At 40.8% G+C, this 23,601-nt stretch overlaps 2 protein-coding genes across 4 annotated transcripts in view; one reads left to right on the top strand and one right to left on the bottom strand.

The window, feature by feature from the left end:
* Positions 1-32: 32 nt before the first annotated feature.
* On the bottom strand, positions 33-12,939 carry LOC138971674 (uncharacterized). Its single transcript, XM_070344442.1, has 9 exons — positions 12,746-12,939; positions 11,501-12,090; positions 10,631-10,810; positions 9,530-9,798; positions 6,996-7,195; positions 4,004-4,156; positions 2,915-3,147; positions 1,951-2,092; positions 33-1,615 (listed from the first exon to the last, which is right to left on the bottom strand). Exons 2-9 carry the CDS (start codon positions 12,088-12,090, stop codon positions 1,586-1,588), a joined length of 1,797 nt encoding a protein of 598 aa, XP_070200543.1. The 5' UTR covers positions 12,746-12,939; the 3' UTR covers positions 33-1,585.
* Positions 12,940-22,105: 9,166 nt separating this feature from the next.
* Positions 22,106-23,601, top strand: part of LOC138971682 (proline-rich transmembrane protein 1-like) — a 24,356-nt gene continuing 22,860 nt past the window's right edge. Inside the window, exon 1 of one of the 3 annotated variants that reach the window (XM_070344456.1) lies at positions 22,106-22,287. In XM_070344456.1, coding sequence (XP_070200557.1) covers positions 22,272-22,287 — 16 coding nt within the window. In that variant the 5' untranslated portion in view covers positions 22,106-22,271. The remainder of the gene's footprint in view (positions 22,288-23,601) is intronic. The other 2 variants (XM_070344457.1, XM_070344455.1) reach the window with 2 other exon arrangements.

Raw genomic sequence — 23,601 nt, forward strand, 5'->3', positions numbered from 1 at the left:
TTCTTCCATGTCAATGAAAAAGATGAACCATATTGTAAGCTTTACTGTAATTTATTCTCAGGTTACAGGTTAAAGATTGCATCAACAAATCAACTATGTAAAAGCAACAAATCAACATCCAACATGCTTAAAAAAAACTACATCTTTCAACAACGTGAAGTAAACCTTGTTCACATTTGTAACAAATGAAATACATCATACTTATTTTCTAACAAGTCGGTTTTCCCTTTCATCAAGGTTGTTCAGTAATGTAACTCACAGAACAGCAAAGATTTTCAAAAATTACACTTTTAACATAACAACCACAGAAGGTATCACCCTGGCAACAGAAAATAAAGAATATGTGCATTAACGAGGGAAAAATAAAACCATTGTACATCCTTCAGAAGCAGTAAAATAACTCTGCTTCAACGGACGAAACAAGGCACATGCCTCTTACTTACAGTGCAAACTGAACCACGTTGATTTGTTAAGTTTTCATTGAAAACAAAAAAATAACGTTAACAACCGTACATAAATTAACAGGATACATGCACTTCCTCAACAAGTAAGAATGTTAACAGAATTATTTGTTTCCAGCAAATTTGCAGAAGAAAAATAATTAATGGCCATACAAGTATGGACTATTCAAAAGTTGAAGGCAGTCCTTGGCATGACCTTTGGTAATGTCAAAACAATTTTGGGGCAGACACCAATCATCATTTCTGGCAGGTGTAAGCTTTTGTTAAAGGCATATGTACTCGATGACTATACACGCTAATTGCTTTACCAACAGCTGGAGACATGCTAAATTAAGTTCCCTGCAAAATATTGTGGTCTAGGACCCCTTCAATGTTGAGATATGTTAATTTTCATTTTGATCTGGATCGTCCTATTTATGGATTTGGCAACACATGTAACGTTGATGCAAGGGAGCTAACACCGCGGCTTTGTTGACATCCTCACTTTTTCAGAGGCTAGAACAAGCTGTAATGCATGTATTATGGTCCGCGCATGGTGACATATCGTCATTATATGGTCTTATGGTGCGTTTGACATCGATTATGGGCAAACTACACTTTGTAAACACGGGAGCGCGTACATATGCCTTTAAGCAACTTAATTCTACAAACTACCTCCCGTAAAAGGAAACTTTCAGTTTGTCTCGTTTAGACTGCCAAAAAAGCAAGTCATTTCAGACGTTTGGAGCCATACTAATTTTTCACAGGATACATGACATCAATTGACAATATCTGATGCTCTCAAGATTTGTTTCTGCTTAAAGTAAATCTTTTATAACTTTTAGATATCAGACACAAGTCAGTCAGGATTGGAAGGGAAGTAACTCAAGACCACCTCTAATGCTTGCACAGTTCAATTTGAAAGGGGTCAACAAAAGTAAATCTCAAAGCAAATTCACACAAAATTAAACTAATGCATGCTACAACAATTAACAAAGCACTTGAATACTGTATCACATACACATTCATTAACACACACATCCAAGTTATTGTGCATAAAATAAATAGCTATGATGTGGATGATCACTTCATAAAATTAATGCTGACTTCCAATTCAAAAAGCTGATGCCCAAAAATAACAGTCATTAGTATGGACTGTACTTGATCAGGAAATCCTGTCAGATGGAAAACAAAATAAAACATCAGTATTCACATACATTGAGATAAAAGCAACATTTTTTTGTGTAATTTGTCCTTTACAGATTGTGAAATATGCTAGAAAAAGGACTGCTCTTGAATTGTTAGTGTAGAGGTAGATAAAAGAATGAGCAACTGAAAATACGGTAGTTTTTGGTCAGTTGAATAAATAGTTGACCTTAGTTTGTATGATGACAGTTCTTGAAAATGTGAATACATGTGGCAAAGAATTAACTCGTACACACACACACACACACACACACACACACACTACAAATGAAACAAGTGCAATTTCCTTGCAACACACACTGACCTTGTCATGGTGAGTGCCGACAAAGTTCTTGAGGAAGTGGATGTATCTGGCAGAGAACTCAAACACAGTCGCCTTGTCCGTCTTGTCCGACATGCCTGGCACCAGTTGCCTCATCAGGTCACAGGCATCCTTGATTCGGGCCCTGTGCACATGACATAAGCAATTTGGCTTCATTCGTTTTAATCGTTTTTTTTAAATGTAATTTTTTCACAGGTGGGACTGAAAAATGTCATGAATCCTGAAGAATGAGGGGGGGGGGGGGGGGGTCTGGGGGACCCCAAATACTGAAGGAGGGGGGGGTCTGGGGGACCCCAAATACTGAAGGATTTATATAATTAACAACCAAAAAAAAGTCACCCGTGTTTTTTTCTCCAGTCTTCCATGCAGCTCCCTTCTGTGTCTGTGTGTGTGTGTGCGTCATTGTGCGTGCGATGAATCCGAAACAAATTATTTGCTGCACTAGCTCCATGAAACGTTACCCCAAAAAATGGTCTGGCAGGACCAAGTCTTCATGTATACAGTGGAACCCCCCCTTTTAAGACCCCCAAAGACTTTTTAAGACCTTGTTTTCTCAGATTTTCTGTTCATAGCCTGTAAATGTACTCCCATGTTGACTCCCTCCTTTTTAAGACCGATTTTCTCAGATTTTCTGTTCATAGCCTCTGTAAATGTTCTCCCATGTAAAGACTCCCTCCTTTTTAAGACCGATTTTCTCAGATTTTCTGTTCATAGCCTCTGTAAATGTACTCCCATGTTGACTCCCTCCTTTTTAAGACCTTGTTTTCTCAGATTTTCTGTTCATAGCCTGTAAATGTACTCCCATGTTAAGACTCCATCCTTTTTAAGACCGATTTTCTCAGATTTTGGGAGGTCTTAAATGGGGGGTTCCACTGTAACACTCTCATGATTGCTGAGATGAGTCAAAATAATTTAAAAAAATACAGAGCTGCAATGAAGGTCTCACCGTCGTCGCCTCTCCTTCATGTTATGATTCTCCCTCACCGGCTCTTCACCGGGCAAATCAGAAGAGCTGTTGAAGAGAGGCGGAGGGGGAACACCGCCCTGTTTGAGCGGCTGTGTGCGTGCGGGGCTTGACAGGGCCAGCAACTCCCTGGCGGCGGCCACAGGCGGCATGTTCTCGTCCTGACTGGCAACACCTTTCAGGTTGATGTTGCACGGCAGTTTGTTCTGGAGAAGCTGGGGAGAGATAAAGATAACAAGTGAATGGGAAAACAAAGGTCAAATATTTTGTTTAAAAGAATTTAGGAAAACTATGATTGCTTGCCGTGATTCTGGCACTCTATCATACTTTCAGATAGGTTGACTTTAATCACAGCTTAGGCCAACAAAAAAAAATTGTCTGTTTCTGGTCACCCGACCAACCCTAAATTTTGGCGCCGACCCTAAACTTTGTTTTTCCAAACTCAAAATTTTTTTTTTTTTTTTTTTTTTTGGTGGTAAAGGACAGGGTGAGAAAATGAACAACAAAAACGTGTGAAAACGAAAGTCCGCTGACGATTTGTGAATGTGTTGAGTGTCTTGTCTCTATGTATAGTGAATCCAGTCTCTTTGCGCGATTTTTCAAGTTAGTTTTATTGGTCTACATTTGGGGTAAAAAAGAAAATTTAAAAAAAAAAAAAATCCCTACCTACCTACCCTATTTTTTTTAGCCATGTTGCCAGAAACAGACAATTTTTTTTTTTGGCCTTAGGAAAAAAAAGAAGAAGCAAAAGACTGCAAATTGTAATACCGACATATCCACATGTTCACACACAGACACACTCATATATAATTTCCGCATAAGCAACAGAAACATCTAAAAGAAATGTCTGCCTTTTACGCTGACCTTGAATTGTGATAAAAGTCAACCAAAATAACACGAAAGCAACGCTTTCAGTTCAATCAGGGACCTATATCTAATATAGGTCTATGGTTCAATTCACTCAAACTGATTCAGATAAATATTTTCTCTCACTTTGAAATGCAGGTCTACAAGCCTCCATGGAAAAAAAACACCTCACAAAGTGAAACCAATTTAGAAAATGGCACTTACTTGATTAATAAGACTGCCTGGTTTTGCTGCTGGCTTTCCTGCAATGCCATTGGAAACTGTAGGCAGAGTGTTCTGTTGCTGGTTATCTCCAAGCGGCTTCTTCCACGTGCCTTTCTCCTGTATGTTAGTCTGCTGCTGTTGCGCTTGCATCACCTTCAATAAGCAGGTGTTCGGTACAGAATTTGATTGTGCGCATGTTTTACTACATAAAAGAAGTCATGATTTTTACTAAAATTTCAATCAAAGTTGATCTCTATTGCTCTCAAAATTGTTAGGTTCTAAACAGCAACTCACGATATCTCTGTCTCTCTCCTCTCTCTCTCCCAACTCAATTCACGTGCATTTGCACAGCACTGATGTTCTCGGGCCACGGTCTTCAGCCTCTGAAGCATGCTTTTGAGATTTGACCCATTGTTCTGACCCCTGCCTGGTCAACCATCCAATAGTTTTGGCATGAATACATTAGGTCTTCTAACCATCGACTATCCTGCTACATGTAAAAAGCCAGAACTGACATAATCATGGGCCTGTACATCGTTTCAATCCAGGTCTTGCTGACCTATTGTCCTCTCAGTCTGGGACTGAACAGCTGACTGACTATTACTGTCCCCAGTGCTAGCGACTATTTAGGACATGATGTGGTTATATATGCTAAGAACAACACTAGCTGTGTTCAGTTGTACCCCTCCTCTCTTCACCCCCCCACCACCCCCATTATCACTGTTGGTACTTACGAAGTTACGTATTATTGCCATGATGAAATCGCCGTGCGCTCAAGCAATTCTGCGAACGTTATTATCATTATCAATATTATTAGTAGTACATGTATCATTATAAGGCGGGGGGGGGGGGGGGGGTTGCATATGAAAGGAAATGGCCAGTGTGAAAGAGCAGATGGGTCTCAGTACACGTACAATACTCATCGAGATATATATTACACCAAAGCAAAACACGGAAGACAGTCGCACCTGCTTCATCCCTCATGTTGCCTTGCCCCCCACCACCACCACCATAACTCTCAAAACCCGAAACATATATCTCTTTCAGTCTTGAAACGGCATTGTGAATGTTTAGGAACTGCTATGTCATTGTCAATAGTCCTAAAGCAGTAAAGGCAAAAAACCACTCTTGCACTAACAAAGCTACCCTGCAATATTCACGGCCATTATGTGTAATTCAAGTCTGCACAATGGAGAACACCTGCCAACCTAGATTTTCGACACAGTGTCAATAATCAGGTCACCGTAACTTGAGATCTGCGTAAACAAGTCTATTCATACGCGTAGCGGACAGCACTCTATAGTTCCTCAATGCATCAAAAAAAGTGTGTGGCTTTTGGGGTAGGTGTGACGCAGCTCTTCCCGCAATAGTCAGTCCAAATCAATACCGCAGAAGCCAGTATATCCACACCGTCAATTTAAACAAATAAAATGAATGTGGAAGAAATAAACCCAACCCAATTTCCTTTTAACAGTGTGAGTTTCAGAAAACTCAGAAAAACTTCTCGAGACACATGTATATGAGTAACTACATCAGCAAATACATAAAACTGTACCAATGAATGGAGGAAATAAAGCCACTGCAGCCAATAATGGATATATCGTTTCCCAGACATCACATACAATTGATCCGTCTCTGTCCCGACCTGGATTCGAACCTGTGGCCCGAGGTTCACAAGTCAAATGCTCTACAGTAGGGTTTCATTTATTAGTGCGCCCTGCGCCATTGGCGCATTAAAGCTGAAAATGTCCCATCACAATTTCCTTCAGTGCGTCAAAGAGCGCATTGAGATTTATTACGTCCCACTTCGCCACCAAATGTACACTTTACATCGGATCACACACACACACACACACACACACACAGACACACACTACAGAGAAAACACCATATAGCGGCTAATTCTCAGATGGCACCATATTGTATCTTTGGTCAAAACGCGTACAGGCCTCTTTGGGGCTTCTTGCCTTTGACTATGTCCCATCGGAATTTGGTTGAGGGGGACAAATGTCCCATTGCCTTTTTCTCCCAGGCTAAACCCTGCACAGTGGAACCTCCCTTTGGAGACCCCCTAATACGAGACTCCCTCCTTTTCAAGACCGTTTTGAATTTCTCCGATTTATTTGTTCATAACCTCAGTACATGTACCCCCATTTTAAGACTCCCTTCTTTTTGGCTCACGTAAGTGTTGCCTATGCGATGCTAACTTTTGTCTGTCTGTGCGTGCGTGTGTGATAGAAACTTTAACATTTGAATTGACTGAACACCGAAATACTAATTTTACCTGCTTATTATTCAAGCAACAGCTTCAAAGTATTGACTGAAGCAATGATCAACATTTCGTCGGCACGTATGTAGTTAAAGTGTGTATCCAAAGAAAACGGGTGGTGGGGGGTTTTGGGGGGGTAAAAACAGGTGACTGGTTTGTGTCGTGTGTGGTATGTAGACCAGGTCAGGGGTCAAGGTTAGGTCAGATCGCGTGAAGGATTGTGGTATAGATACAGTTATCGCCGAGCTGCAGTTCGCCGATTCGGAGAAGACGACTCATGATTTCACATTGTTCGGTTTCGTAGCTCCAGAAAAATAGATAAAGAAGATACCAAAGGAGATTTCCTGCAGGTTAATCTGCACAGCGTGTTTCCAGTGTCTGCGCGAGGAAGCGCTGTCGAAAGCGCAGTGTCGATCTGGCCATCTGGCAGTCGTGTCCCCGTAAGTAGGCTACAGACAGACAGATCTAGATCTAGTGTCTCGCACCGTATCACTTATGCTTACTGTGTGTGTGTATGTGTGACGGAGTGATTGAGTTTGTGTTACTGTTTGTCGATTTCTTACGTGAGCCTTGAAGGCTTCGCCTCTTGTTAAGACTTGATTTTCTCTGATTGTTTTAGGTCTTCAAAGGGGGCTTCCACTGTACCAACTGGGCTACAAGATCCTGCGATATCTGCGTTTCAAAAACTCCGAAGCATCACACATCATTCGTTCACCCCATCACCTGTTGTTGAAGCTGCAGCTGATGGTGATGCTGCAGGGCCTGAGGTCCAGTGAGGTCCCCCACAGACGACAGGACCAGCAGCTGACCGGTACGAGGGTTGGTGGCATAGATATAGCGCGGTGTGTGGGGTGGTCCACAAGTACTTGCCAGGTTGAGGGGTAGATGGATGGCTGGCAGGGGTGCTGGAGTGTCTGTGCTTCCTGGCGAGGATAAGCAGTTGTCATGTTATTGTTGTGTTTGTGTCCCGGCTGCTGCCTCTTTGAAGAAAACGTTTCAGAAGCAAATCAAACCTGTGAACACTTGTCCAAGATTATTGAAAGTTAACGGCCCAGTCTGCCTCAACTGGTTTACAGAACTATCTAAATCTTCTTACAAAAAAAGCAGTTCTAACCTTCTGGAACACACTTGCAATAGTATTATAACAGCAGTTAATGATACCGATCGTTTAAACGGCTATTTTAGCTTGCATAAACCACACACCAGATTTCGTGGTTTATCTAACCCCTGAGCCATCGTGAACCCGTGTGATCCACTTTCTTTTTTTTCACAATTTAGTCTTCAGTTTGTGATTTCAATGCGACTCGCTGTATCTGCAATAGCACGTTATTGTGTACCTAGGAATCTAAAACGCAACAAACGGCAGCGAGTCACACGAACTTATGGGCGGCGGTTGGCTTCAAAGAGCAAGCGCTATGCAGTATACATACTACATTACTGTCTGCAACACGACCTTGCGTTACCTAGCAGCTGCTTCCCGGCTACCTTTTTTAAAACTTTCACTGAAAACTTCGAGTTGTACTGATCTTGTGTTGATGAAAAAAGAAATCTTTCATGATTTAAGAATGTTTGTCAATTTATTATTCAGATTTTAAAAGTTAGTTCTAGCGCCAAAATGAGGCGTCCGATTGTGGTACAAACAATCCGGCTGGCCACGCAAAAATATATTCTATGAAAAATGCTCGCTCTTTACGGAGGGCACCTAGGATGTTCTCAAGCGGTGAGTGATTAAACAAAAGGGTGTTTGTACTGTGTGTAAAAACCTGACAGTGTCTGTGAGTGTGACCAGAAACTGATGGTTTACGGGAAGCTGAGTGTGCCTTTAACTTGACCTTGACCGTTACATGACCTTGACCTTCAGGGTCAAGGTCAAATAACTAAACCTAGCAATGACATCATACACTAAGAACTGCTTTACACATTTTTCCTACCAAAATAAATGTGACCTTGACCCAAGGTCAAGGTCATCCAAGGTCATGCAACACAAAGCTGTTAATTCAAGACATAGGAAGTACAATGGTGCTTATTGGCTCTTTCTACCATGAGATATGGTCACTTTTAGTGGTTCACTACTTTATTTTGGTCACATTTCATAAGGGTCAAAGTGACCTTGACCTTGATCATATGTGACCAAATGTGTCTCATAATGAAAGCATAACATGTGCCCCACATAATTTTTAAGTTTGAAACAGTTATCTTCCATAGTTCAGGATCAAGGTCACTTCAAAATATGTATACAATCCAACTTTGAAGAGCTCCTGTGACCTTGACCTTGAAGCAAGGTAAACCAAACTGGTATCAAAAGATGGGGCTTACTTTGCCCTATATATCATATATAGGTGAGGTATTGAATCTCAAAAACTTCAGAGAAAATGGGAAAAATGGGAAAAATAGCTGTTTTTTTAGACAACATTTATGGCCCCTGCGACCTTGACCTTGAAGCAAGGTCAAGATGCTATGTATGTTTTTTGGGAACTTATCATACACCATCTTGCCAAATTTGGTACTGATAGACTGAATAGTGTCCAAGAAATATCCAACGTTAAAGTTTTCCGGACGGACGTCCGGACGGACGGACGGACGGACGGACGGACGACTCGGGTGAGTACATAGACTCACTTTTGCTTCGCATGTGAGTCAAAAAATGAATAAATAAAAACAAGTTATTAACAAACACTTTTTTTTTTTAAGACCGATGCAATCAGTTTCCCACGGTATCCACAAGGCATGAAGACGTGACAGAAATCGAATGTACCCAAAACAAGAAATGCAATTGCTCATACGACTCATCTTCGTCATAAGTAATATGAAACAGAAATTATATGATGCTCTAGCTCCATAAACGTTCAAGAGAATGAAAATATCCTAATTGATCCAAGCTGGATCGCATTTAGATCTTGAAATTTGACCAGGATCATGCAGACTTATGTCTAGAGGTCATCAAACCATGGAAGTACGTGCAGTTTTGAAGATCTAGAATCCTAAACGGAGATTTTGTTTTCTATCCCAACATGACCCCGCTGTGACCTTGACATTTAACGAGGGTAAACTAGATCTGGGTCATGTCTTGAGGCCATTAAACCTGAGCTTGTAAACGTTCAAAGCTCTCGCTTCCAAACCAGTTGAAAACGGTTCGTCACTATATCATGACACTGACCTACTAAATACTCCGATGATCCAAAAAGTCACACAAAATAACCCACGAACAAAAACATGGCGGTAATCAGTCACTTAAACTTAAAGATGACTAGATTCACCTGCACTGTACTGTTGCAGAAAACTCAAGAGAGGGTCAGCGGTGGTGATGGGGGTGGTGATGGGGGCACCGTTAGTTGAGTTGGTGGTGTTGGTTGTGGTGGCGGACGTGGCATTACAAGTCTGAAAACTGAAGGCACTGTTCCCTGCAGTGGTTGTTGTGCTGGTTTTGCTGGTGGTGGTGGTGGTGGTGGTGGTGGTGTGTTTGCTGTTGTCTGCCAAGTGCTGGCTCGTCAAGACAGGTGGCACACCGGCAGATATAATCTGATACCTGGAATTTTGTCAAATTCTGGGCTAAACAGTTCAAAGTATCTTGTTTTGTAACCGAAGGAAATTTCAATGCAGAAAGGTTGTGTGATTTCTTTTGAACACAACCACACGTTTCCGTTCTTATTTTAAAGGTACTGAACTTGTCAAATCCAGGTGCACGGAGCCCCTGGGGCTTTTAGTCATACCTCAGGCAGCTATCCGTTAGAAGAACTACCAAGTTTCATTGACTTGCACCCAAAGAGTCAAGAACTGCGATTTTCGTACCCGGACCCGGCTGGTCTTGACCTATTTTTGGATCTAAATTTAGATCAGGTAGATCACCACATCATGCACAAAAAGACACGTCACTAAGCAAACTATGTCAGACGTCATCATGAGTTTGTGTAAAACAAAATGGAGGCCGGAATCACTCAGTTGAATCGAACTCCGACCAAACACCACGTAATAACTAGGTTAATTTATGCACTCGCGTGAACAAGAAACTGTCGAGCTTCACAGATGTCGTCGTTGGGTAGTTTTGGGTTTGTTTTACTACCATAGGAGGATTTTTGAACTGTAAATGCACTCAGCTGCAACAAAAACGCAAAACTTGACGAAGGCTGTGAGCTGCACTGTGCCTTTAAGATTTTTTTCTTCTTCTACATTGTTCAACCTCAATTTAAATTTCCACCATGCAAATCATTTCAACATTTTAACATCACAACGCCCCTCTCCAGTACTGTAATTCATCTGTGACATACACTGGGATCCAGTTAAACTTGTCATCCAAAATGACATTCAAACATGCTGCTGCTTGCATATAATGCTAAAAACGCTAAAATTGTGAAGTTTACCAATTTCCATCACTGCCTGGAAAGCAGCTGTTGAGAGGAGTATTCTGATGGTGTGACAGAATGGAGGGAAGCGCTAGCCCTCCCTGGAAAGAATCGCCATTCCTTGCCGCCAGGGTGACAAAGCCTGTGAGACCACTCGCCGCCTCCCTGTCCCGGTCAATCTGCGACGACACTTCAGCCCTGGTCACACAAGAAACACCGAAAAACTGGGTATAGAAAAGCATTTCTCCCATCTGCAGCCTTTAACAATAGCTGAGAAAAAAAACCTGTGTCAATAAGTCCGTACTGGAATACATCAACTGAGTCGATGAGTGACCAAAAATGAATCTGAATTTTTTTTTTTTAATGGTAAAACGTCGGGCTTACTTTCACGACGTTTACACATGAAAGTGTTGCAAAACACATGCCTCTTTGATCATGAAATAAGATTGACTGTTAGTGTTACCGATTTACCATACCAAAGGTATATTTGGGCTACTCTGCTGAGACTGAGAGAGAGAGAGAGAGAGAGAGAGAGAGAGAGAGAGAGAGAGAGAGAGAGAGAGAGAGAGAGAGAGAGAGAGAGAGAGAGAAAGAGAGAAAGAGAGAGAGAGAATGAGAAAGAGAAAGAGAGAGAATGAGAGAGAGAGAGAGAGAGAGAGAGAAAGAGAAAGAGAGAGAGAGAGAGAGAGAGAGAGAGAGAGAGAGAGAGAGAGAGAGAACAATCTTTATTACTCAAGGATTGAGATTTAAGGCTGAAGCCTAGACTTATAATATGTCCCTGGTAAATTTACGACGTAAAAGTGGAGAAAACAAGAACACAAAGTTGAGAGATAGAGGCAGGCAGACACAGAGAGAGACAAGAAGACAGGAAGGAATAACTATACTCACTTGATTTTAGAAGAGATGTTCTTGCCAGTATCTCCTGCGTCTGAATCAATCACCACCTGTGTTTCCTTCTCGCTCATACCATTTGTTTCACCCACGCTTTTGTCACTGGATCTTCTATCATCCTCCTTCATTTCTGTGGATTCTTTGTCAAAGGACCGATTGTTGCTGCTATTCATGGAGCTAAATCCTTCATCGGTGGTGTCCATAGTATCCTCTCCAAGATTCAAGCTGTCTTCTTTCCTTTTCTGCACAGCTTCATCACTAGCTCTCCTTTTTCGAGAGGGAGAAAGGGAACTCATTTTATTAGTGTTCGAATTCGACCTTTGACTCATTAGACATTTTGGAGACATAACATTGACAACCGGGTTGTTGAAACCTGGACCTGGAATATCTCCCACAGAAAGTGGAAACACAGTGTTCTTAGGTGAGTTGATTTTTGCCACCTCATTGGATTCTTCAGTATGCGGAGGCGACATCCGAATAGAAAGTTCCGGAACAAGAGGAGATGAGGAATTGGAGTCTCTGGAATGCTTGCCAGTGAGACACGACTCTCCGACCAGAGAGTCCATCTTTTTACAAACTTTTTGCATCTGCAATCCATAGAATAAAATGTCAAGAGCTGAAGAAGTAATCTATGAATATAATACTAAAAGACTGAGGGGCTTCTCCTTAGCTCAATTCGATTCCTCAAATAAGTTTAGCATAACAGTACACCTGCTGTTAACTATCTGTTACAGCAGTGAAAGAATAAAAATAAAAAATAAAAATTAAAACGGCTATGCACACGAGTAGAAAGTAAATCACTAAATGACGGTGTCCAGATCTAGTGGTTAAAATTTTGAAAAGTTTCGAAATAAACTGCATCTAAGCTGCAACAAAGATTACTTCCTGCTAGTTTTCTGTCTGAGTAAGTGAGATACGTTTTTCATTTGCGCGCTTCGATCAGCACAATTTCAAATCTCGCGCCCCTGCATCTTAGCCGGTGGTGTTGCAGCACACTACAATATTTATCTACACACATTTCGATAAAGCGGATTTTGATCACGTATGACCTTCTCATCAAATCGTTTTCCTGCTCAAGATCGCAGCAGCACCCACAAAACCATCTGCAAGCAAGCTTTTTTTTAAAGCCAAATGTATTGTCCTTGAGCGGTCATTTTTTTCACAACTGTCAGCAGTTTGGCTCAAACTTCGTCAAGTGTCAATGTCAAACAAGAAAGCTAAATTGTGCTTGCTTCTACTCACATTTTTCCTCAACGGTGACGAAAATTGCAGTGACAGTGTTTGTGCAAACGTTCTTTCGCTGAACTCAAAGATTGATTCCCTTCGAGATGTCTGTCCGTCGCGGGAAAGAACTTGCGCTTGTCACGGAGAACGCGCTCCTCACTCGCCCAACATGATAGCGTTAATGACGTCACCATCCACGTGACAGACAAAATGATTTTTTTAAATTTTTTATAGATGGTAATAAATTGATTTTTCTCGCTGGAAAAATAAAAATAAAATAAGTCTCTTTTTTTTTTAAAGGGAAGCGACAAACTACCTCGCCGAAAACTGTAAAAGTTACATGATTTACTTTCTAAATCTCAGTGCAAGGCACGTATTTTTAGTCGTTTCTTCCCCAATCCTGTCTTTTTACAGTTTTGAAGTCTTGTGTACAGAGTGTGTCAGCCTATAATAGTATGTGTAACTGTGTCACAATCTGTATGTGTGCGTGCGCACGCGTGTATTTGTGTATGTGTGGGGGTTGGGTGGGTATTCTTCTTCTTCTGCTGCTTCTTTTTCTTCTACGTTCATGGGCTGAAACAGAGGCTCCCACGTACACTCGTGTATGTATTTTCTGTGTGTTTTTCTGTGTGTTTTTTGCACGAGTGTTATTTTTTCTCACGTTTCGGCCATTTAGGCAGCTATATTTAAGCTATATTTCGGGGGGTGCATGCTTGGCATTTTCGTGTTTCTACATGAATAATCCAGCGAACTCTGACGTGGATTACGGGATCTTTTCCGTGCGCACTTGGTCTTGTGGCTTGCGTGTACACACAAAGGGGGACAAGGCACTAGCAGATCTGCGCATATAAAAATTGACGCGGGATCCACTCTTAAAGGGGAAGGAGGGAGGGGGGGGGGGGGGGTGTGGATTGAAGAATTCAAGATTTAATTAATTCTGTGGACCTGAGAAAATTTTTAGATAATGAAAACGTAGCAACATTGGACATCTCTGAGGTTTGGATTACTTCAAGCCCATCGTAAGTGTTTAAACAAGTCGCGTAAGGCGAAAATACAACATTTAGTCAAGCTCAGTCGAACTCACAGAATGAAAATGAACGCATTGCATTTTTTCCGCAAGACCGTACACTCGATCGTAGCATCATCTGTCAACCGCTCGTGGCAAAGGCAGTGAAATCAACAATCCAGAAAAGCGCGGTAGCGGTTGCGCTGAGGAGGATAGCACGCTTTTCTATATCTCTATTCTTTTTACATTTTGTCAAGTTTTGACTAAAGGTTTTAACATAGAGGGGGACTCGAGACGAGGGTCGTGGTGTATGTATGTGTGTGTGTGTGTGTGTGTGTGTGTGTGTGTGTGTGTGTGTGTGTGTGTGTGTGTGTGTGTGTGCGTGTGTGTGTGTGTGTGTAGAGCGTTTCAGACTAAACTACTGGACCGATCTTTATGAAATTTGACATGAGAGTTCCTGGGTATGATATCCCCGGATGTTTTTTTCTTTTTTTCGATAAATGTCTTTGATGACGTCATATCCGGCTTTTTGTAAAAGTTGAGGCGGCACTGTCACACCCTTATTTTTCAATCAAATTGATTGAAATTTTGGCCAAGCAATCTTCGACGAAGGCCGGACTTAGGTATTGCATTTCAGTTTGGTGGCTTAAAAATGAATTAATGACTTTGGTCATTAAAAATCTAAAAATTGAAGAAAAAAAACTTTTTCATAAAACGTTCCAAATTTACGTTCATCTTATTCTTTATCATGTTCTGATTCCAAAAACATATAAATATGTTATAATTGGATTAAAAACAAGCTCTGAAAATTAAAAATATAAAAATTATGATCAAAATTAAATTTCCGAAATCGTTTCAAAAACTATTTCATCTTATTCCTTGTCGGTTCCTGATTCCAAAAACATATAGATATGATATGTTTGGATTAAAAACACGCTCAGAAAGTTAAAACGAAGAGAGGTACAGTAAAGCGTGCAATGAAGCACAGCGCAACCGCTGCTGCGCCAAACAGGCTCGTCACTTTCACTGCCTTTTGCACTAGCGGCGGACTACGTTCACTTTCATTCTGTTAGTTCCACAGCTTGACTAAATGTAGTAATTTCGTCTTACGCGACTTGTTACATTTAGTCAAGTTTTGACTAAATGTTTTGACATGGAGAGGGAATCGAGACGAGGGTCGTGGTGTATGTGTGTGTGTGTGTGTGTGTGTGTGTGTGTGTGTGTGTGTGTGTGTGTGTGTGTGTGTGTGTGTGTCTGTGTGTGTGTGTGTGTGTGTGTGTGTGTGCGTGTGTGTGTGTAGAGTGATTCAGAACAAACTACTGGACCGATCTTTATGAAATTTTACATGAGAGTTCCTGGGAATGATATCCCCGGACGCGTTTTTCTTTTTTTCGATAAATACCTTTGATGACGTCATATCCGGCTTTTTGTAAAAGTTGAGGCAGAACTGTCACACCCTCATTTTTCCATCAAATTGATTGAAATTTTGGCCAAGCAATCTTCGACAAAGGCCAAACTTCAGTATTGCATTTCAGCTTGGTGGCTTAAAAATGAATTAATGACTTTGGTCATTAAAAATCTGAAAATTGTAAAAAACAATTTACTGTACCTCTCTTCGTTTTAACTTTCTGAGCGTGTTTTTAATCCAAACATATCATATCGATATGTTTTTGGAATCAGGAACCGACAAGGAATAAGATGAAAGTGTTTTTAAATTGATTTCGAAAATTTAATTGTGATCATAATGTTTAATTTTTTTAATTTTCAGAGCTTGTTTTTAATCAAAATATAACATATTTATATGTTTTTGGAATCAGAACATGATAAAGAATAAGATGAACGTAAATTTGGATCGTTTTATAAAAAAAATATTTTTTGTACAATTTTCAGATTTTTAATGACCAAAGTCATTAATTCATTTTTGAGCCACCAAGCTGAAATGCAATACCGAAGTCCGGCCTTTGTCGAAAATTGCTTGGCCAAAATTTCAATCAATTTGATTGAAAAATGAGGGTGTGACAGTGCCGCCTCAACTTTTACAAAAAGCCGGATATGACGTCATCAAAGACATTTATCGAAAAAAAGAAAAACGCGTCCGGGGATATCATTCCCAGGAACTCTCATGTCAAATTTCATAAAGATCGGTCCAGTAGTTGACTCTGAATCGCTCTACACACCTGAAAAAAACACGCACACACACACACACACACGCACACACACACACACACACACACACACACACACACACACACACACACACACACACACACACACACATATATATACACCACGACCTTCGTCTCGATTCCCCCTCTATGTTAAAACATTTAGTCAAAACTTGACTAAATGTAAAAAGTCGATGTCTGCATGATGCGCCTGTGACGTATACTTCAGGTACATGTCGCAACGTTTTAAGATATATTGCAATAACGGTTACTGTTTGGATTGTATGCAAATACTGACAGGGATAGGACCCGTGGTTGCCGGAGCCTGTACATTGCATGCAGTCTCTGCCTGTACGAAAATACTCCCGTCCCGAATCATACAGGGGGACCCCCCTTTTACGACCTTCAAACAATCTGAGAAAATCAGGTCTAAACAAGTCGCGTAAGGCGAAATTACTACATTTAGTCAAGCTGTGGAACTCACAGAATGAAACTGAACGTAGTCCGCCGCTAGTGCAAAAGGCAGCGAAAGTGACGAGCCTGTTTGGCGCGGTAGCGATTGCGCTGTGCTTTACTGTACCTCTCTTCGTTTTAACTTTCTGAGCGTGTTTTTTTATCCAAACATATCATATCTATATGTTTTTTGAATCAGGAACCGACAAGGAATAATATGAAATTGTTTTTAAAACGATTTCAAAAATTTAATTTTGATCATAATTTTTATATTTTTAATTTTCAGAGCTTGTTTTTAATCCAAATATAACATATGTATATGTTTTTGGAATCAGAAAATGACGAAGAATAAGATGAAATTGTTTTTGGATCGTTTAATACAAAAATGGTTTTAATTACAAGTTTCCGATTTTTAATGACTAAACTTACTCATTAGTTTTTAAGCCACCAAGCTGAAATGCAATACCAAACCCCGGCCTTCGTCGAAGATTGCTTTGCCAAAATTTCAATCAATTTAATTGAAAAATGAGTGTGTGACAGTGCCGCCTCAACTTTTACAAAAAGCCGGATATGACGTCATCAAAGGTATTTATCGAAACAATGAAAAAAATATCCGGGGATATCATACCCAGGAACTCTCATGTCAAATTTCATAAAGATCGGCCCAGTAGTTTAGTCTGAATCGCTCTACACACACACATACAGACACACACACACACACACACACACACACACACACACACACACACACACACACACACACACCACGACCCTCGTCTCGATTCCCCCCTCAAAACTTGACTAAATGTAACAAGTCGCCTAAGGCGAAAATACAATATTTAGTCAAGTAGCTGTCGAACTCACAGAATGAAACTGAACGCAATGCCATTTTTCAGCAAGACCGTATACTCGTAGCATCGTCAGTCCACCGCTCATGGCAAAGGCAGTGAAATTGACAAGAAGAGCGGGGTAGTAGTTGCGCTAAGAAGGATAGCACGCTTTTCTGTACCTCTCTTTGTTTTAACTTTCTGAGCGTGTTTTTAATTCAAACATATCATATCTATATGTTTTTGGAATCAGGAACCGACAAGGAATAAGATGAAAGTGTTTTTAAATTGATTTGGACAATTTAATTTTGATAATAATTTTTATATATTTAATTTTCAGAGCTTGTTTTTAATCGGAATATAACATATTTATATGTTTTTTGGAATCAGCAAATGATGGAGAATAAAATAAACGTAAATTTGGATCGTTTTATAAATTTTTATTTTATTTTACAATTTTCAGATTTTTAATGACCAAAGTCATTAATTAATTTTTAAGCCACCAAGCTGAAATGCAATACCGAAGTCCGGGCTTTGTCGAAGATTACTTGACCAAAATTTCAACCAATTTGGTTGAAAAATGAGGGCGTGACAGTGCCGCCTCAACTTTCACGAAAAGCCGGATATGACGTCATCAAAGACATTTATCAAAAAAATGAAAAAAACGTTCGGGGATTTCATACCCAGGAACTCTCATGTCAAATTTCATAAAGATCGGTCCAGTAGTTTAGTCTGAATCGCTCTACACACACACACACACACACACACACACACACACACACACACGCACATACACCACGACCCTCGTTTCGATTCCCCCTCGATGTTAAAATATTTAGTCAAAACTTGACTAAATATAACAAGTCGCGTAAGGCGAAAATACAATATTTAGTCAAGTAGCTGTCGAACTCACAGAATGAAACTGAACGCAACGCAACGCAGCAAGACCGTATACTCGTAGCATCGTCACTCCACCGCCCGTGGCAAAGGCAGTGCACGTGGAATTGACAAGAAGAGCGGGGTATTCGTTGCGCTGAGAAGGATAGCACGCTTTTCTGTACCTCTCTTCGTTTTAACTTTCTGAGCGTGTTTTTAATCCAAACATATCATATCTATATATTTTTGGAATCAGGAACCGACAAGGAATAAGATGAAAGTGTTTTTAAATTGATTTCGAAAAAAAAATTTTGATAATAATTTTTATATATTTAATTTTCAGAGCTTGTTTTTAATCCGAATATAACATATTTATATGTTTTTGGAATCAGCAAATAATGGAGAATAAGATAAACGTAAATTTGGATCGTTTTATAAATTTTTAATTTTTTTTACAATTTTCAGATTTTTAATGACCAAAGTCATTAATTAATTTTTAAGCCACCAAGCTGAAATGCAATACCGAACCCCGGGCTTCGTCGAAGAGTACTTGACCAAAATTTCAACCAATTTGGTTGAAAAATGAGGGCGTGACAGTGCCGCCTCAACTTTCACGAAAAGCCGGATATGACGTCATCAAAGACATTTATCAAAAAAATGAAAAAAACTGTTCGGGGATTTCATACCCAGGAACTCTCATGTCAAATTTCATAAAGATCGGTCCAGTAGTTTAGTCTGAATCGCTCTACACACACACACACACACACACACACACACACGCACACACATACACCATACCCTCGTTTCGATTCCCCCTCGATGTTAAAATATTTAGTCAAAACTTGACTAAATATAAAAAGAAGGGAATCTTAAAATGGGGGGGGGGGGGGGGGGGGATTTACAGAGGTTTTCAACAAAAAATCTTCTTTTAACAAAACTTACAACAGGTCTGAAAAAGGAGGAAGTCTTGGGTTGAAAAGGGGTTCAGCTGTATACGTGAACATGACGCATTGATAGCACACGCACACACACACACACACGCGCACACACACACACACACACACACACACACACACACACACACACACGGAACGGCAAATTTGACTGGGGTCAGAGCAGAGACAGATGCGTGTGATGGTGTGATCGTGACTGCTGTAGTGTGGGCGTGTGTGTGTTGGCGTGTATGTCAGTGTATGTGTGGGCGTGTGTGTGTGTGTCAGTGTGTGTGTGGGTGTGTGTGTGTGCGTGATTTTACCAACACTACGCGAAATTCCTTGTGCTTTAAATGTTTTTTAATGTCACTTGGCTCAATAAATACTGTATTCTGTATTCTGTAGACTGGGATGTGTGGGGATGGGCCTCTGACTCCCGCCTATATACGGAACCTTACTACAGTTTAAAAACAACAACACATAGACTGCTGGCTATACGATGTTATTAACCTCTACTGTTTGGTGGGATTTATCCCTCTTTTTTCCATTCTTTTTTTTTCTGCTGCTGTATCTTTTTGTTTTCCTTTGTGTTTTCAAAATGTTGTCTCGAAGAAGCCCCTCAAAGCAGAAACATGACTGTTCAATTTTTGTTTTGGATACTAAAGATTTCTCTTCTTTTTTTTTGTATCACTAAAGTTTGTTTGAGATTCCAACCGTTTAGGGACTTTATCTTTTATGCTAGATCGTTTTCTTTCAGGGCGATTGAGTAAATGTTTTAAGTATAGGGCCTAAAGTAATTTTTTGTGATGGCATATTGATTGGATCTTCATATATACTACTGTTCTGAATTTCAAGTCAAACCTACCCTTCATGAAAATCCTACGCATTAGTAGATGACCAGGTAAACACGTAGACTCATGTAAACAGTGAAGCCAAAGGAGCAGGGTACTACAATCGACCGGTGTAACACGAGAAAATTACTCCCACGAGATTTTTACTCCGGAGTAAACATTTCGTACGAAAAAGTTACTCCCTTTACGAAAAAAGCACTCCCCCATTTCACGAGAAAATTACTCCCCAAGACAGGTGAGTTCCGAGTAAATATTTCGTACAAAAATGTTACTCCCCTGACGAATAAATAACGAATAAATTACTTCACCCAAACACAAGCAATTTAACTTTCCATGCCAGGTGAACGAAATGTTTACTCCCTTGTCCCCTGTTATTAGTCTTGGTGGTGGGAGGGGTGGAAGGAGGGTAGCGGGACAGTCGTGTGCGCGAGATCACTTATTGGCATTATCCCTTCGCCCGCATCCAATTTTTGCGTACGAGATTTTTACTGGAAGTAAAATAAATGGGGAGTAAAAATTTCGTGGAGGGAGTAATTTTTTCGTGCCTTGGGGAGTTCTTTTCTCGTACGAAAAGTGTACTCGGAGTAAGAATTTCGTACGAAATATTTACTCCGGAGTAAATTTTTCGTGGAGTAAAAATTTCGTGTTACACCGGCACATTGATACAAGCTCCTGTGTATGTAATGTAAAAGCCTGGGCAGACCTTTGATGGTGTACGTGATTGTCAGGTAAGACGGGAAGGACGATATCTTGAGAGAAAATAAATACTGAGAAAAATCCAGACTTTAAACTAGTGTCGTGTGCCTTTGGGGCAGTAGGCTTGGTAACTATCAGCAGGTGACACGGGTTTCAGGTTACACAATCACCTGGATGACGTAGAGCGCACATGACTGTATTCACCTTTGGTCGGTAAAATACAAGAGAGAGAACGAACGAACGAACGAATGAATGAATGAACGAACGGACGGACGAACAAACGAACGAACGAACCGAATGAACGGACGATCTTTATTACTCAAGGAAGGAAATTTTAGGCTGACGCCTAGTCCTACTATCTGTCCCTGCTAAAACTAAGACAACAAATTTTGTGACAACAAAAATAAACAATCTAGAGAGAGAGAGAGGGACACGTACACATACACGCGCTCACACACACACACACACACACACACACACACACACACACACACACACGCTCGCGCACCCACGCACGCGCGCACGCACACACACACACACACACACACACACACACACACACACACACACACACACACACACACACACGGACACGCAAATAATAGTATAAATTGACATTTGTTAAACTTTGTGACTGGAAGAAAGCATGGATACGGGTGCGCACAGGAATTTTGAGATGTGGAGATCAACAAAATGTAAAAGTAGATACATCAAAACAAATAGAATCCTCTGAATGAATAAACAGCATGGATGTCACCGACGATCTCTTTTTCTATTGAAAAAAACCCCTTAATTTTGTTACTCTAGCATGAAATGACCGGGATAAAAACTCCTGGAAGTAAGACTCTCAAGCGTGATTTTACTTTACGGATGTCAAGACGTGTGTGTGTGCGTGTGTGTGTGTGTGTGTGTGTGTGCACATCTCTATCTCCCTCAGTCTCTGTCAGCCTGTATCGCTTATGCAAAAGGGGAGAGAGACAGACTTGCGCGGAAAAAAAGAAGGTGGGGCTGACACGCACACACGCACGCACGCACACACGCACACATGCACACACACACTGACACACACACACTGACACACAGGATGGCGGGTGTAAGTCGGGGTGAGGCTGAGTACCTGAGCGTTCTATTGCCACATAAATAACTTGAAATTTTAGACAGTACAGCCACACAGGTGTTTGCAAAACAACCGTAAACATATCAGCTTTTGTTTTGTCATCACGGTCATATGCTTTTGGCAACTCACGCGGCCACGATCTACAACATAATGCAATCAGTTCAGTGATCAATCAAAACTGGGACCATCAAACTAACCTAATCGCTTTGACCTCGATTGCCTTACCATCACTCCCACCAAAACAACTGTGTCATGCCTTAGAGTGCGTTGTATAGAACTGTATCAGTAGATAATACCTTTCTCCTGCGACGCTTACACAATTGCGAAATATATTATGTTTCAAGATCCACGAGGTAGTGTCGACAGCGACTCGATTTAAAAATACCCCAAACAAAAATTCCTGTCGCTATTGTCAGCGATACTGGAGGCTCCCATTGGTTGGTTCAGGTGCGAATCAGTAGGTTCGGCTTCTCGGTCTCGGTGTTCGTGGAAGGACAACTAGGCTCGGCTATACTCGGCGGTCCTTTCCTTTGCCTTCGCTGTCAGAGACTGTACTGTACGGTCGTGGTGTGTTTATGCTTGAATTAAGTGTGGGAATTCTTTGAAGTGTTGACTGTTACAATGGCTGAAAAACAAGGTAAGTGTTTGTGGAATGCAAGAAACCTATCATTAGACAAGCACTGAAGCTATCAGGTAAATCTACTAGGAAACAAACACACACACAAAAGCAAGGTACAAGCAGAACATTTAAACAAGCAGTGTACACTCCTCGTACCTTTCATTTGTATCTTCATTACTTTGATATATATATCCTGTTGCGGGGACATGTGTGTCGCATCTTTCAAGTGTACAGCTTGCACCAACAATAGGCAGACAATTTACAAGCGCAGCTGTTACCTGTATTAGATAGGTGGTAAGTCTTTTACTATAAGCATATACACATGTGAATATGTGTCTGATGGGGGGGGGGGGGGGGAGAGATAGGGAGAGAAAAGGAGAGAGAGAGTAAGAGAGAGAGAGAGAGTGAGTGAGTGAGTGACAGACAGACAGACAGACAGACAGTCAAACAGACAGAGAGAGAGACTCGGACTCAGAACTTTATTACAAAAGGATAAAGGTTTTAGGCAAAGCCTATTCTTCAAACCTGTCCTTAATACAAGACATAAAGACGGACGCACATAAAAAAATATAAATTCAATCATATAAAATACAGAAATACCGTATGGAATGCAACACAATGTGCATTTAAGGAATTACATAAGGAGAACTCAAAAATTACAAAATGACATTGACATAGTTATACCTTTCATTTGGGAATAAAGTTGCTCCGATCAGCTACAGATCAGAGAGAGAGAGAGAGAGAGAGAGAGAGAGAGAGAGAGAGAGAGAGAGAGAGAGAGAGAGAGAGAGTTGCAAACATCAGAAAGCTCATTTTTAAAATCAATACCTATCTTACGTGTCCCACCCATATCTAATATCAAGATAAATGTCATTCTATCTACTGCTACCAGTTAACAGCCAGAAGAACATTTTTTAACCTTTGTAAAAAGAGAGACCGAGCGCGTGCGGTGATTAGGTTATGTGAGAACATGTATTATGAAGTCGTCATGACTTTTTTGTGTGAACACTTTGACTCAAATTACAATCAATATTTTTGCAACATTATCATCATGCTGACTGATTGAATCATTGCGACTTGCAGTCTGTGTCTGTTGTTGTTGGAGTGCGAGTGTGTGAGATATAGACAAACAGACAGACAGACAGACACAGACAGAAAGACAGAGTGACACACACACACACACACACATACACACACGCACACTCACACACACACACACACACACCGTTGGTACACACACCCTGTTGGCACACACACACACACACGCACACACACACACAGTTGGCACACACACACCGTTGGCACACACACACACACACACACACACACACA

This window comes from Littorina saxatilis, linkage group LG7 (genome assembly GCF_037325665.1).
Source record: "Littorina saxatilis isolate snail1 linkage group LG7, US_GU_Lsax_2.0, whole genome shotgun sequence".
Classification (NCBI taxonomy): domain Eukaryota; kingdom Metazoa; phylum Mollusca; class Gastropoda; order Littorinimorpha; family Littorinidae; genus Littorina; species Littorina saxatilis.